The sequence below is a fragment of the Phalacrocorax carbo genome, chromosome 1, assembly GCF_963921805.1.
Source record: "Phalacrocorax carbo chromosome 1, bPhaCar2.1, whole genome shotgun sequence".
NCBI classification, from domain to species: Eukaryota; Metazoa; Chordata; class Aves; order Suliformes; family Phalacrocoracidae; genus Phalacrocorax; species Phalacrocorax carbo.
This window is the reverse complement of record NC_087513.1, coordinates 58,550,042-58,565,179: the sequence shown is the minus strand read 5'-3', so window position 1 is coordinate 58,565,179 and position 15,138 is coordinate 58,550,042. Positions and strand designations below refer to the sequence as shown.

At 48.1% G+C, this 15,138-nt stretch overlaps 1 protein-coding gene across 16 annotated transcripts in view; it reads right to left on the bottom strand.

The window, feature by feature from the left end:
* The window catches only part of RBFOX2 (RNA binding fox-1 homolog 2), a 174,315-nt gene that overhangs the window by 74,605 nt on the left and 84,572 nt on the right, over positions 1–15,138 (bottom strand). Inside the window, exon 1 of one of the 16 annotated variants that reach the window (XM_064455625.1) lies at positions 13,892–14,112. The exons of the other annotated variants lie outside the window; for them this stretch is intronic. Coding sequence (XP_064311695.1) covers positions 13,892–13,918 — 27 coding nt within the window. The 5' untranslated portion in view covers positions 13,919–14,112. Of the gene's footprint in view, positions 1–13,891; positions 14,113–15,138 lie in introns of those variants that run through there. 16 annotated transcript variants of the gene reach the window in all.

The window sequence follows — 15,138 nt, the reverse complement described above, 5'->3', positions numbered from 1 at the left end:
TTTATCATATTACTGAAAGGAAATGCCAGGGACTGCTGCAGCCCCTGTCCCTTGAGGCTCTGCTGCTGCCATCAGGCTGTGCTGCCTTTGCAGCAATGAATATTTAAACAGGGCAATAAATATTGCACAACACATTCACGCTGATGAGAAGTCTACTAGAATAAGAGAGATGAGACAACCACACAGGGCCAGGGCCGCTCCCTGTTCTGCCCCTCTGGCTCCTGCACTGACTGCCCTCCCTCCAGACCTCCTTCCCTCCAGACCTCAAGAGGCACCTGAGAGCCTCAAATATGCATGAGCACAGCTCCAATTACTTTCCAAACAAGGAAAAACACCGTGAAAAGTAAAGAAGTGCTCTGCTTTCCAGAAAGGTGCAGAACACAGCTACCACACACTTTGCTTTCACCTCTTCTGGGGCCTCTGGCTTTGGCGGTGTAGTGCTCACAGTCAGGGAAAAAAAAATTGCTTTAAGACCCCACAGCGTCTTAAACCTTTTAATATTGCACCTTGGAAGAGAAGACGACCAAGACCACCAAACCCAAAAGCTCGAGGAGAAAGCATGAAAGCATGTCTCTCTTCCCCACAACTCCCTTCCTTAATTTCAGCAGCGCATTTACTCGGGTGCTTCTTGGTTGCTAGCAGCTCCACTAGACTCTCTATGGGATGCTAACAGATGTACACAACTTGGCCATCACCAGCACAAATAATATCGGCTAGCAAACAGGTTTAGGACATGACAGCTGAGTAAATGAATGCATTTTCTGTTATCTGCATGTCTTTCATGTACTGAGAGCTATTTTGACATTCATAGTGCTAAAAGCTTGGGTTTTTAACTAGGACCTTAGCTAGGACCTCACCTATAAAGAAACTTAAAAAAAAATTGGGGTAACTAAAATTTTTCAGGAAATTTTTCAGGAAATCAAAATCACTTATAAGACACTTTTTCAGGATCAATTTTATAGGGCCATAAAACCCATGGCCATGCTCAAAAATGGACTTTTATACCAGCGCTCACTGCATATCTCAGTAGATTCAAAAGATGTAAGGTATTTGCTGGTCACACAACATATGGAGAAGCCTTCAGAAAACAGTTAAGCTTTTCTCTGGGTGAAGGGAAGTCAAAAAGACACCCTCACAAAGAGCAGCCAGCAGCCAAAGGGTTATCCTAAGTGACAGGCGCAAGCTAGCCTGCCCTCGCTAACCGAGCTGCACCAGAGCATCTCCTTTCCAGGTAAAGGCTGTAATTAATAGTATATAAAAAGACAGGCATCTCTGCCTTTCCTGGTGCCCACGTTTTAAAAGATGATGGTAACTAAAGCGCAATCTCAATGCGTCACATCCTCTCAAAGATGCCTCTCGGACTGAGCAAAGAGAAGACATTCCTTTTACCTGGATCCTGGCCCAGCTTGAGGTACAAGCTAGGCACCAAATGGTTCAGCCCTGTCAAGGCTTGGGCACGGCAGGGCACGTGCAAGGGTATGCGACAAACTCAGCAAGGTCTGCAGATGCACAATCTTGGATTAAGCTGATGAATTCCCCTGCAGTCTCATTTCAGATGCTTTTAGACCTTTGAAGGAGAACAGACAGGTCTTTCCTATGCGCAGAAAAGGCCCTGCAGCACATCAAGAGTGAGCTTGCTACCGCAAGCCAGAGCTCCTGCTATTTCATCCATGGTCCTCGTGGTCAAGGAAAGAGATCAAGGCAGCATACGAGAGCTGCATAGCCTGCTTGGGATGGCCAGTTTCCTATTAATGAAATTCTCTCTCATCCCCCTGCTGTATGGCACAAATTGGCTCCAAAGTGAAGTACTGAGCTGTCAAATAGCAAAACCTCTCTCCAAATAGCATTTCTAGGAAGAGCAGCTGCCTACTGAATCGGTGGATCAAACGCCTGCCGCCACCCCCTGTCCCTTCTGACCAAAGGTTCCTGGAAGAGAGGCAACAGCCCTCCTTCAAGACTGGCCATCAGCCATGCCACCAAAAAGATGCTGTTTATATTAAAAATATAAAATAACAAATCACTGTAGCGTAGTTCAAAGAGCAACAACAATCCCGCTGCTTTGCCAGCGGCGAGTCCTGGTATTCCACAGCTCTGCTCCCAACCACCACCCCAACTGTCCTGCATATATCACTACAACGAAAGGATCCAGTCAGAAGTCAGATTCAACCCGGCCCAAAAAACACCTTGTATTTTCCTGTCCTATTAACAGCCCTCATACACAGAGGAAGCAAAATATCCTGGAAGGTAAGCAATTACCTCACCAATTAATTTAGAGCAAGAGCCACCATTTTGCAGCAGACATCAAAATAATGAGTGCTCCTCTGTTGACTGTGCAGCTCCGTATTATTCCCACAATGGGCCACATACCCAGCAGCACAGTGACATGGAAAAAAGGGCATCTGATCCCAGGCAAGAATGAAAAGATAATGTTTGCTATAATACAAAAAGTGTTAGGAAGGAAAACAACATTTAATCCTGTGGCTCCTGAGGACCTCTCATGACTTAGAAAATAAATGCAAACAGATGAAAAAGTTAATTTGGATCATATCAGCCCCACTGGCATGCAAAGGGCAGAGCAGGCACCCTGGGGAGTGGGAGGGAAAGATTTGCCATAGATCAGGTTACTATCACTGACAGATGACCTAAAACACCACAAAATTTCAGACTCTGCCAGTGCTTCTAACTTTCAAAGGTGCAACCACCTCCTTTAAGAGATGAAATGTGCGAAATGTGTAACACACTGAGGACAGGGAAGAAGATCCTGCAGCACAAGTGTATAAGCAGCCAAGATGATAATATCCTCACTGCTTTAGAAGGAGCACAATTAACTGAAAACAAGAAGAATGCAGAAGTGAATTGTTCCTTTCAAGATGTAAAAGTTTTGATCCAAAGCAATGAGGACATAAGGAACTGGAATTGTTTCTCATCCGCCTGGAGTTGCTGTGTGGAACAGACAGACATCTGCTCTGTCCTACAAACATGCTCCTTTGAAACAGATGTCCCTCTGCAACCCAGCACACTCTCGACTTGGGAAGCCAGAGATCCAGCTTGCTGGATGGGCTCCACACAATCGTCCCCCAGATGGGCCAGCACAGCCCACAGACATACTTCATCACTGTCAAACCTGAGAAATGGTCTTCAGCACAAGCCCTCAGCACCTGGTTTAACTTCGTCTCATTTGAAGGGATCCAAGCTGCCCTGCTTTGCCGGCAGCGAAGGGTAGGCAACACTGACAACTCACAGGACCAGCCAGGCGCCGAACGCAAGAACAAATCAGTGCTCCGCAACCTGTTTTTCTGCTGTGCGTGGTCCTTTCCAACTTCACGCATCCAGGCCGGTAAAGCTCATCACAAACTAAGCATTGTTTGTGTCCTATTAAATTTTTAGGAAGCGTTCATGTTCAAAAGTGGCCAAGGAAAGCATGAGCAGTAGCCCACAGCAGCCAATGTATTTACTGTTACCTGAAGTCCCTTTGCTTTCTTAGACCTTCAAAATGAACTAGAAGCTTCACAGGAAGACTGACTGGTGTGAAAAACTTCCTTTAAATCGTTTAAGATGAAAATTATGACAACTGAATCTACCGCTCTTATGGCTTCCCCTAGCACATCCAGGACATAAAGCCTTTCCAGAATGCCAGAATTCAGCACAGAGTACCAGGAAGACCTGCATTTGATAGCTGTGGTGGATCTTAGGGAATGATTTGCACAACTGCCTCTAGCTTTGTGCTCTGCTTCTGCTGGGTACTACCAACATCGCACCTAATTAACAGACTCACCTCCATGCACTTCAGCAACAGCAGGACTAACACACCTGACCTTTTGTGGGTGCAGAGGAGCAGCTCACCCAGGCACGGTAACTCCCAGCAGAGAGGTGGGAGGGACACAGCTGAGGGCAATTCCAAAACCACTTCACAGCTGGCTTGGCTGCAGGAGTCCTGGCCCCACACTAGCACTTTGCTAGGACTGCCAGAATAGTAGCCAGGAGGCTCATCACAGCTCCGCATTTAAATTGTGTCAAACATGGTTCTTTCCTGCCACCAGCTTCTTTTCTCCTAGATTTAGGCCAGATAGTATCTCAGAATAATTGTATGGCGATGCACAGAGCCTCACAGCTAACCTAGAGGCCTACTACACTTTTGAAAGCCACTAAAGCCCTCTATAACCCCCAAGAAGAATGAAATTTATCTTCCTTTATGCTCATCCAAAACATTAAGAAATTCCTAATACTCAGCTCTAGCTATTATTCTTCTCTGGGTTACACATAACATAGCTCAGAGTTTCCTATCCACCCACTAAAAAAAGCCACTTTGGCTTTCTGGATACTTCTGCTTTAAGCAGAGGTCTGGCTGGAAGATGCGTTCTTGGCCACGTGGCTGAGCTGCTGGGCAGGACCTGGGCCACCCATCAGGCAGGGAGGCTTGGAGCTGGCAGGCAGCAGGCAGGGCAGGCATGGATCTGAACAGAGAAGCTCAAGTCTGCAACCTCTGGTGCAGCGCTCTCCTGACTTCTGTGCCACACTTGCAGTAACTCCCGCAGCTCATTGTCAAAACCAATTAAGAGTATCCCTAACAACAACTGTCCTGTGAAATCACATTTGAGCTGGAAAGGACAGTAACGTTACCACCTCTCTTACCTCCTCAAGCAGGGCTGTTTCAGGAGGACATGCATTTCGTCTATGGCCAAAGTTGCCTTCGGGCAGCTCAAAGCTACAGTTTCAGACTTGATGGAAAACATGGCTCAGGGTTATTCAAGCTGATTTAACCCAATTTATTTAGATTCATCTCATTGAGTAAGACAATGCATTTGGAAGTCCTGCTTTCTGATGGAGCATAGAGGTCTCAGCAGTATTTTTTTCCACTTTTCTGAAGTCCATGTTGCCAGATAAATTCAGTCTCACACCGTGCCTTGTAGCATTTTGACCAAAAGAAGCTTTGAAGATTCAGAGTCCCTTGGAAAATTTCTTTTCAGACAAAGGTTTGCAACTGGCTTTGGATGACCTAAATTCTTTCTGCCACCGAGAGGGTCAGTCCCTCCTTAACTACACCTCTCCATCAGTCACACAGCATATGCCCATTCACAGTCTGTCACCCATGTCCCTATGAAGGACACCTGGAGCAGGAAACTGTCCCAACTTCTCACCACAGCCTCCAGTCACCACCTTCCTCACTCCTGTTTCTCACCACACTACACTCTTTACCATAGATTAGACTGTGTGAGGGAGTCAAAGTGACCCCAAAAACCACCAACTACCCTCCCCCCCCCAAACCAAACCAAGCCAAGCTTACATAAGAGGGACTCCTAGAAATACTCTTCCTCCCCTTCCAGCTGCTTTGAGACAGGAGAGAGCTCTATCCTGGAACTGGGTGGTGGCAGACCAAAGAATGGTTTTGCAAACCAAATGTAACAACATTAAACAGCTTCATCATGTACACAAAGAAAAGCAAGGGGAAAAGTTAAAGCAAAATAATGCGCATGAAATATTTGAACACTAAGCAAAGCTAACATACCACAATACCTTACAGCCCAACCAACAGTCAACAAATTGACTTATCTGCTAATTTCACCAAATTACCGTGCTCTTCCCTCCTGATTCAGGCTGGAAGGATCCTTTGTGAGATAACAGGTCTAGAACTCTGCCTATTGAAACTCTGAAATCCTTTCCCCTGCTGCCCTATTTATCTCAACCACACTTTACAAAGCAGGAAGGAACACATGCTGGAAAACAAAAGCCCTTCTTACTCCTGCTCCCTAATATTCCTAAGTACTTTGCATAATTGTTCACTTTTGATAACCTCCTTTCATATGCTGTAACAACAAAAATAAGAAAAGCTACAAAGAACAACAAATCAAATTAAGGGTTTCACTCTTCATGGAGGTTACACGAGACAAAGGAGGACAAGTACTATTCCAAACGCCTCTCCAAGGCATTTTTAAATCGGTCTTTTCAAGACATTTAAAGCAGGTTTTGCCATTACGACAGGAGGGAAAGCGTAGGCTTCAGATAAGGAGCCTGAGTGAGACCCGATAGGTGAATGATGGTCTATGCACTGCATAGGTCAAACTCTGATTATCTAAATCTTGGTTAATCAAAAGCAATTATCTGAAAGTCAAATATGCCCTCCAAGTCAGATAGCTCGGTAAGACCAGGACTTATAAAGCACACAGAAATCCTAAACTCCACAGGACCACAACTGCAGAGGCTATGAATTTTAAGCAGGATAACCAGGAGGACAGCTCAGAGGGTTTTAACCGTACTCAAGACTCCCAGCCCGAGGGCAGTCTTCAGAAGCTGCTAGCAGATTACCCTTGCGATTACTTGGACATTTTTGGTGTCTCCATGCACGCTCAGATTAGAGGCTACTTGGAGTGCAATTCCAGTTAGGTATTTAGAGACTACTCAGGGTGAAAGTCTCCATTTTAGGCAGGGCTGGTAGAGCCAGGCTGGTTGATACTTCCCATTTTAAGACCCTGTTTTCAGTTGTTTATAATTCTGAGAAACCATTCAAATTGCAATTTTTTTTTTCATGCTCTCTGCATTTCATTTGAGGGGTTGGTAATTTTTTTTGTTACTTCAGCCATATCGTTCCAACCTAAGAAAGAAGTAGGGGGAATATTTTGTCATGTTTATGATTAGGGGAGGGAGGGGAAGGAACCACCCACACACACTTTGAAAAGCCTACAAGGACTTCATATTTAACAGAAAAATTTGCATGTCAGGGATCTATATTTAGCAACGATATTAACAAGCCACCAAAATCTGACCAACTTTATAACAAAACTATGGAAAACTACAGTTATAGTTTATCAACTAAATCTGCAAGTAAAGCCATATATGATGGTCCAAAAAGGCTAAAACCAAGAAAAAATATTCCAGTATGCAAAACCTGCCAAAAAGGAAAGAACCAATCCATTCTTCATATTTATCATGGAAGAACAAATCGTGGCAACAAGCTTTATCTTGAATATTAGGAAAGACTTAGCAATGCTCGGAAAGGAAAGGACTTGGATTGTCAAGGCTGGCAGTGGCATCACAGATGTTTTTAAGGCAGGTTACTTGCCATCAGGAATGGTTTAGACATAGTTTATTCCAACAGGAAATAAAGACACTCTTGTGGGTGGCTGGCAGTGCCACTTGCACCCCATTTTCTCTGATTTCATGCTTTTGTTCGGGGCTCATCCACAGCTTCACAGGAGATACCGGCCATGGCAGATCCAGGTCTGGAGATCAATGACAGCAGGGAGATGACCCATCTCCAGTAGTTTGCATCATCCCCTTTGTCGGAATCAAGTAACATTTAGTAGCAGTTACCCACCTCAAATCCAAAAAACCCAAGAAACAGAGCTGGAAGTGTAGCAGAAGGAAAGTAAATTGGGAGAAGAAGCCCAAGCACCAACAGGACAGATTTAGTATGGGGGGAAAGGGATAGACCAGACAAGTTTAACTGCAATAGGAGCAGAAAAGGCAAACTAAATGAGGCATGCAAGGAGTGGGTGGAGAAGTTAAAAAAGCATATGACAAGGAGACTGTAGTGAGGACAGGGAGGAGGAGGAGGAGGAGGAAGAAAAGCAGAGAAAGAATAAGAAGGCCTTAAAATCAGCTGAGAAAGAACAGAAATGTTCACAGTAAAGAAATAGTGTGCCAAAACAGGGTGACACGTAACTGGAGGGGAATGGAGACAGGGACAGCATGGACATAGGCTTGTGTAGGACAAGCTACTTAACAGGGATCATGAGGAGAGGGTAGGAGGAAGATGACCCATCCATCCATCCATGATGCATGGCAGAGGTGAGACAGGAGAGGTCATGCAGGGTTGGAAAAGAGGGGAAAATGTGCCTACTAGTGTACACTCCCAAACCTAAACCAGAGCCTAATATTGCAAAAAGTCACCATTCCTCTGCTGTCAGCAAATATACAAAACCAACTGGCAAACACACATCAAGCTGGCCTGCACAGAAAATGACAGCTAATTACACATTCAGTGTAAGTGGCAGAGGTCTGTGGGATGCATCTGGAGCGGCCAACCCTGCTACTGATACTTGCAGAGGTCATCATGGTGCCACATATACTGGAGCTGATGGGGACGGGTGGAGGGTTGTCTGGTTTTTCTTTCCTTTCTTGTGGAAAAAAATAGCATGCAATCATGTGATTAAAGACTATCATAAATAGACACAGAAATAAAGAGAACAAATGAAGGTTTCTTTCCCAACTTAAAATATGGAAATGCCCCGGAATTGAAGTGCCTTCCCATTACCATCTTGATAACTCTCAATTCAGTTTGTGAATAATATTGCTCAATGGACAGTTTTGCAAAGAAAAAAAAAAATCGGATATTTTAAACAAAGCATGCTGTTGAACAGGCTCAGCATTTGTCCTATTTTCTCTTATATATGCAAAGTGCACTCTATTTTTTCAAAAAGCTTTCAGTTGAGCATTAATTGCACTAACTTCTGTGAACCCTTCAAAACCAGCCTATAATCTCCAGCGCTCACTGGTCACAGCACAACCTCCAGTAGCCCAGCAAAAGAACATCCTGCACAGCACAGGATCATAAATAACTCACAGGCACAAACCAAAATACTTTTGGTAGGAAAGGTAACATTTCTCTACTCTGATTCCAGGGAACATGTCAGATAGGAAGAATACCTGACAACATTCTTTTAAATAATATTTGAGAGCAGAGTGAGGCAAATTAACCACCTCCTCCCTGGTACTTAGACCTCCAAGGGATGCCTGTGAGTGAATTCTGTGACTTAGCAGCTGGGAGACAAATAGGTTAAGGGGCAGCTAACTGCACATACCTGCTGAAAATGTACCTAAAACAGGAACATCAAGCATTTTACCTGAAACAGTTAAGATGACCAGAATCCAAGTCTAAAAAACATCAGCCCCTCCACCGCAGCTCCCTTTTGCACTGGTGTTAGAATTTTATAGTAGAAGGCTGGTCAATACTAATTAAGTACAATGGAGCCATCATGAATTAATAACCTGCAGGGAAAGATACTGCTGGTTTTAAGGGCTTCCCTCCTTCTCAACCTTCAACTTCCAGTATTTTTTGGTAGCTCACTACAACCTTTTCACTAATCCAGATACTTCACAAATTAAGCGTTCTTAAAATAACAATAAAACAGTATGTTAAATTTACACAGCCTTGTCATCCGAATATCACAGCACGCACTGTGGCAAACTTAGGCATCCTCAATTCCCAGGTACCCAGGGATTAGTCACCTTGCCACCTGCTGAAGAAATACATTAGGGACCAGTGAGGTTATTTCTAGGACAGGGACTTAAGGAAATGGCACTGCTGTATCAAGTTCCCTTTTACCTCCCCATCCTGCCCAGGCAACATGGAATGCAGCTTCTGCCATCCCAAGGCTGCTCTGCAAGCACCTACAGTGATTCGCTTCTACTCCAACACATCTGAAAGTGCTCAGGAAAGGTAGTAAAGAGAAAAGGACTTTAAAAACCTCTCACATGGTTCTGAACAGGCCCCGCTGACTTTTAAGCCCATAAGGATAAGCCCTTCTCAATCAACAGTGAAATCTCTAAGTATCACAAGAGTTACGTACACAGTCCATAGGCCCACCTCAAGCAACCATGTCTTTACATTAGGGAAAGTGAGCCACAGGTCCATCTTTCAATTCCCAGGGGAAGATTCTCCTGGAAAAGTGACTGGCCAAGATTCCTCTCACACAAACCTCTGCTGCTGTTTTAGTGCTGCAGACACCATGTCAAAGTCCTACGACAAACAGTAGAAGGGAAGCAAAAACTAGGGCATATGCATAGGCACAGTCAGGTATCGCATAAACAAGTGCTGCTTTTCAAATGGCAAAAGAAGGGAAAGAGCACAAGGCCATGGACAGAGACAAGTCAGGAAAAAAAAAAAAGGGAACTTTCCACTATGCACAGAAAAAAAAAAAAAGGCGCTTTTAATTATTTCTTTTAGAGGGGTAGGGGAACCCTGCAGCATCCAGCTTGCCTGAAGGGCAACAGATCCTAAAGCGGACGTAAGGGGACGGGAGAGGGGAGGCTGTTCTGGGACTCAGTCTCCTTTGCAGACAGTTCAAACAAAGGAGGACGGTCTCCTATAATGGGATGCATTGTACATTTCTAGCTAGCACACGGTGGCTTTCGTGACAGGGCTCCCCATCTCCTGTCTTTTCTCCCCCTCCAAATATGGACCACCTGCATGATTCCAACATGAAGCGCAGACAAAGATCTGTTTTATCACACCGTTACTGTAATGGGAGGTAGGGAAAGATAGGGAAAGGGAATGAGGCAGAGAAATGAAAAGGAGACAGAGAGGCCTTTAATGAGTCAGCCGCTGCTGATTTAAATAAGATCTCCATTTAAGGAACTCTGCATTTGTTTTGGGGTTTTTTGTGTTTGTTTTTTTTTTTAATTAAAGAAAAAAATCACTAACTGAGTAAGCAACTTTTGGCTGCACAAGGCTGTCTTACAGCTACACGTGGGGTCTGGGAGGGAAAGGGTTATGGAAGGGGGAAGGGAAAGGGAAGAAAACCTCTGGAAAAAATGAGGCTGCTTGCTGGTTCATTTTCACAAGTACATAAATTAGTCTCAAAGCCACAAACGCCATCACCTCCCTGAGCCATGGGCAGAGCGTAGCAAGTCAAACACGTGCCAAGATAAACGGCACTGGCTGGAGCCTCCAAAGGGGTGCTGGGGGGGACAAGAGGGGGCATGCTGGCAGGCAGGGCTGCAAAGACGCTTCAAATGGTGCCACAAAATGGAGACTGGTGATCCTACAGCTGCACAAAAGGGAACCCTTCAGATGTTCCTGCCTATACCCACATCAAAAGACGGGAACTGAAGACAGAAAGGAAAAACGGGGTGCTGCAGTCGGAAAATAGCAGCTCTCCCCAGTCTGGCTTTGATTACCACGAGCAACCCTTCCTCCTCCTCCTCTTTCCATCTTGGAAGAAGGCCCGCCGGCAGGCAGCAACCCAGGTGAAAAGCTCCATCGCTGGCAGCAGGGAGGGGAGCAGACAATGGCGGGGTGATTCATTACAAAGGCATACATACATATATACACGCACACACACATGCTCTCGCTCCGGCGCTGCTGACTGCCACATGGGCTGGCGGGACTCCTTAAGGAGGCAGCAGCTCCCTTCCCACTCTCCAAGATGCTCGACACCTTCCCCCTCTCCCAGCCCTGATGGGAAACAGATTTGGAGGAAAACGCCAGCAAGGCACTGGGCTGTCCAAGAAAGGGAGGGCTTTGTGCTCCACGCAAGCCAGCAACCTCACCATGCACCGCACAGAGAAAAAGCCTTTTAGCATATAATTCCCATCCACCCAAGACTCTCTTTTATCTGCAATTAGCACATGATGTACTGGGCCTCATTTAACACTCATTTTCACTGATTTAGGATTAAGGGGGATAAGACCAGGGTACTTTTTGTTAATGAATCTGAGCTCTTGCTCTCATTAGCAATTTTGGTTTCTCTTTTTCAAGCATGTTTCTACCTTCCAACATCTCCCATTTCTTCCCATTACTGTTTCTAGTCTTCCCACCCCATACACTCCCATTTATTTTGTCTTACCAGCCCTTCATGCCTATACAGAAGCTGATCTCCCAGATTTCCAAGGAAGATGGGTAAGCTTGCTCCCAGACAGAACGCAGACCAGGCAGGCAACGTTGTCTGGAGATTGAACCAAACGGAGCAAGAGACTGTAGCAATGCTGAATTCATTCAGTGGCCATTACCAGCTTAACATACCAACAACATGTACTTTTCATAAATGAAATATGTTCACAGGTTGAGAGTAAGGCTGCTCCATTGCTTCCAACAGCACTGCAGAATAACGTGGCTGGGCATACTGTCCTGGATGTGCCACGCGCCTTCAGCCTCATGCTCAACCAAACCTGCAGCAATGGACCACTAAGGACCAGCCTAGCAACCCAAATGCTTCCCTGCAAGAAGCAGCACTATGCTACAGCTGAACTCACCTTCGCCGTCTTCCTGAACTCTGCATAAAAGGGCTATTGGTAGTTCATTCGGAGACCCCAACTGAGACACAGTCCGAGCTCTCCTTCCCCACTGGTTATTTTAATATGCATCTTCTTCAGCATCAGCATGTAAATATGCAGTGCAAATCCTGAAAACCTATCCTAGATAGTACATACTCCTAAGACAATCATAATTCAAGGTCAAACGATACTAATAATACATGGTCCTGGTGCCTCCTTTCCCATGTCAGTAAATTAATTTCTGTGGAAGACAGATTTCCCTAAAGTTTATTAGGATATCCCAAACCTTGCAAGGAGTTTATACCCTCCCGTTTCAGCCAGTGCTCCAGCAGAATCCCATCCTTCCCAGCTCCACACATCTCCGAACCAACCTGCTCGTGCTTCAGGGTGCCCGGTCCTAGGCACGCACAAACTACACCCACTTGTGTACTGGTGACCCAGGCACTCTTCTGTGCAGCACAGACACAGGCTATGTGCATAACGGTTGTGGCCGAGGGCACATTTTGCGATACAAGGCTGTACAGAACAACTCTCTGAAACGTGCAGATGCCAATCTGCAGCTTCGGGGCATACACCTCCATCTAACCGGGCACGCTCTGAGCACACAGCAATACACAAAAGGACCCTGACTGCAGAGGCACAGCTTTTCAGCATCATTCGCTAACCTAAATAGAGGTACAGAAAGCCTCAGGAATTTTCTGCAGAGCTCTTCCATCTCAAAACAGAAAGCCTTGGTCCAGATAAAAAGGAATCGGTAATGGAAGGGACTAAATATCAGAAGCAGAAGGTGGGGCTTGGGATCTGGGGAAGATACCTTCGGAGTGGACACGGACTTATTTTTCAGCCACTGACAATCAACACAAGATGAGAGACAGGAAGGGTCAAAGCCGGTGTCACTGCTGGCAACAGATCCATTCTGAGCCAGGCACCTGCGAAAGCGCTGCCCCTTGCAGCGGGACGTGCAGGGTCTCAGTAGCAGCTACGGAACAGGGGTTCAGCCAGGGCTAAGGAAAGCCAGGAAGACAGTATGCATCTAGTCTGAAAGCCTGCAAATCTCCACACAAAAACAGCACTTGTGAAACCCAGATTTGAAGAAAAGTTCCCTCTGAAATTCCTTCCCTCCACCCCCTTTGGGAATATACCCCAAAGGTTTCCAGCTCTGCAAAGGCACTGCGGGGCATTATATAATGCCTAACTCCAAAGGATTCCAGCTCCCGATGCTGCTCTCCTCCTCCTCCTCCCTCTGCCCCCTCCCTCCGGCGGCGACTTGCAGATGCAATGCAAAAGAAAAAAAAAAAAGTAAAAATCCAACCCCACGTAGCAGCCTTAAAAGGCGAGCACCGTCCGATAAAATGCCCTTCCGAGGCGGGGGAAACGCGATGGGATGGCAGCCGGGTGCGCTCCCCAGCTCCGCCGGCCGCCTCCCCCCGGAAAGGCGCGGGCAGCCCCACGCCCGCCGCCACCGACAGGGGCTTCCCAGCCCTCACGGCGGCCGCGGCAGCCCACGGAGAAACGGCTGGGAAGAAGACGTTTACCTTCGGGCCGTTCCACGGCCGGTTTGGGATAACTTGGGAGGCAGAGGCGCCCGTGCCCCTCTCCCTAGAGGGCACTGCGGGGCTGCACCGGGCAGAGGGGGGGCTGCGGGGAACCCCTTCCCCAAAGCGCCCATCCCGGCTGCCCGGCGCGGCGGGGCTTCCCCCCCCCCCCCCCCGCCCGCCCCAGCGCCGGAGCCGCGGCCGCCCCAGGGGGAGGGAGGCAGGGGAGGGAGGGATGGAGGCGGCGGGGCAGCCCCGCTGCCGGCCGATCCGCTCCGCTCGGCGCCGGGGCCCCCGCTCCCCGCCCAAACAAAGCCGGGCGGGCGGCCGCCGCCCCGGCAGCCCGGCCCGCCCGCCAGCCTTACCTGAGTTACCATTTTCTTTTTCTCCATAAACCAAAATGGGGGAGCCCGGCCGCTGGGGGGGTGGGGTGGGGGGGAAAGGGGGATAAAAATAATATAAAGAGGAAAAAAAATTTAATAACAAAAAAGAAGCAGCAGCCCCGTAGAGGCGGGTGCCTGCGCTGCGCTGCCTCGCCGGCGCGGTGCCCCCCGAGCCCTTTTTCCTCCCTTTCTTCTCCCGTGTTCCTCCCTTTCTTCCCCCTCCCTCCCTCCCTCCCTCCCCCGGCGGCCGCCGCTCCCCCGCCCCCCGGCTCAGCCAGATGGCTGCGGGAAGCACCGCCCCCAATGCCCAAGGTAATTAATGCGAGCCGGGGCCGGCCCCGCCCCCGGCCCCGCCCCCCCGCGGCAGCTCCCCCCCGCCTGCCCGCCGGGACCGCGCCACCCCGGCAACCCCGGGGCTCGGCGGGGACCCAAACGCGAGCTGAAAACAAAAGCGAAGGTCGCCCCCGAGCAGCGCTGCTCCCGGCCCGGCGGGACCCCAGGGCCTGCCCGCCTTCCTCCTCCTCCGCACCCACCATTCCCGGCGGAGAACGGCCGCTCGAGTCTGGCGGCCAGGCTTCCCCCGGCCTGGAGCTCAGGAGGCGGGAGAGAGCATCTCCCCGCAGAAGGGATGCTCGGGAGAGAGCTGTCAGTTGTGCACAGACCTCCCTCCTGCCACAAAGGGGAGAACGCGTGGGTTACACGGCGTGTCGGACGAACCGGAAGCAGTATCCGTGCCAGGATCCACATTTCTTTCATCATAAAAACTGGAGATCGCCAGACTCCTTCCCAGCTTGCTTTTTCACCCCCTCCCATTTATCTTCAGTAAGCATCTGGCCCTTAGCACCTGAGTGCTCCGCACTAGGCAGGGTTTGTTCTCCCAGCGATCCCGCAGAAGACCGATACACCGCTACCCCGTTTGGCAGAGGGGAATCCAAGACGCACCAACTAATTTTTCCCAGCATTGCACCCACGGAAACCCACGGACAGGGCTACGTGCAGGTCTGCCAATCCGTCAGTTAGACAAGAGGACTGAGCTGATGCTCCAGCACTTGAGACACGGAGATAAAACCAGCCCAGGCAAGTTGTCCCTCTGGTATCTCTCCTCTTGACACCTGGAACTATAGACTCCCAGGCTTTTGCAGCAGAAAAGCCAAATCACAGTGCAGCCACACCTTGGATCCCCACGCATTCTCCTTTGCATGAATACACTCCATTACAATTTACACTCA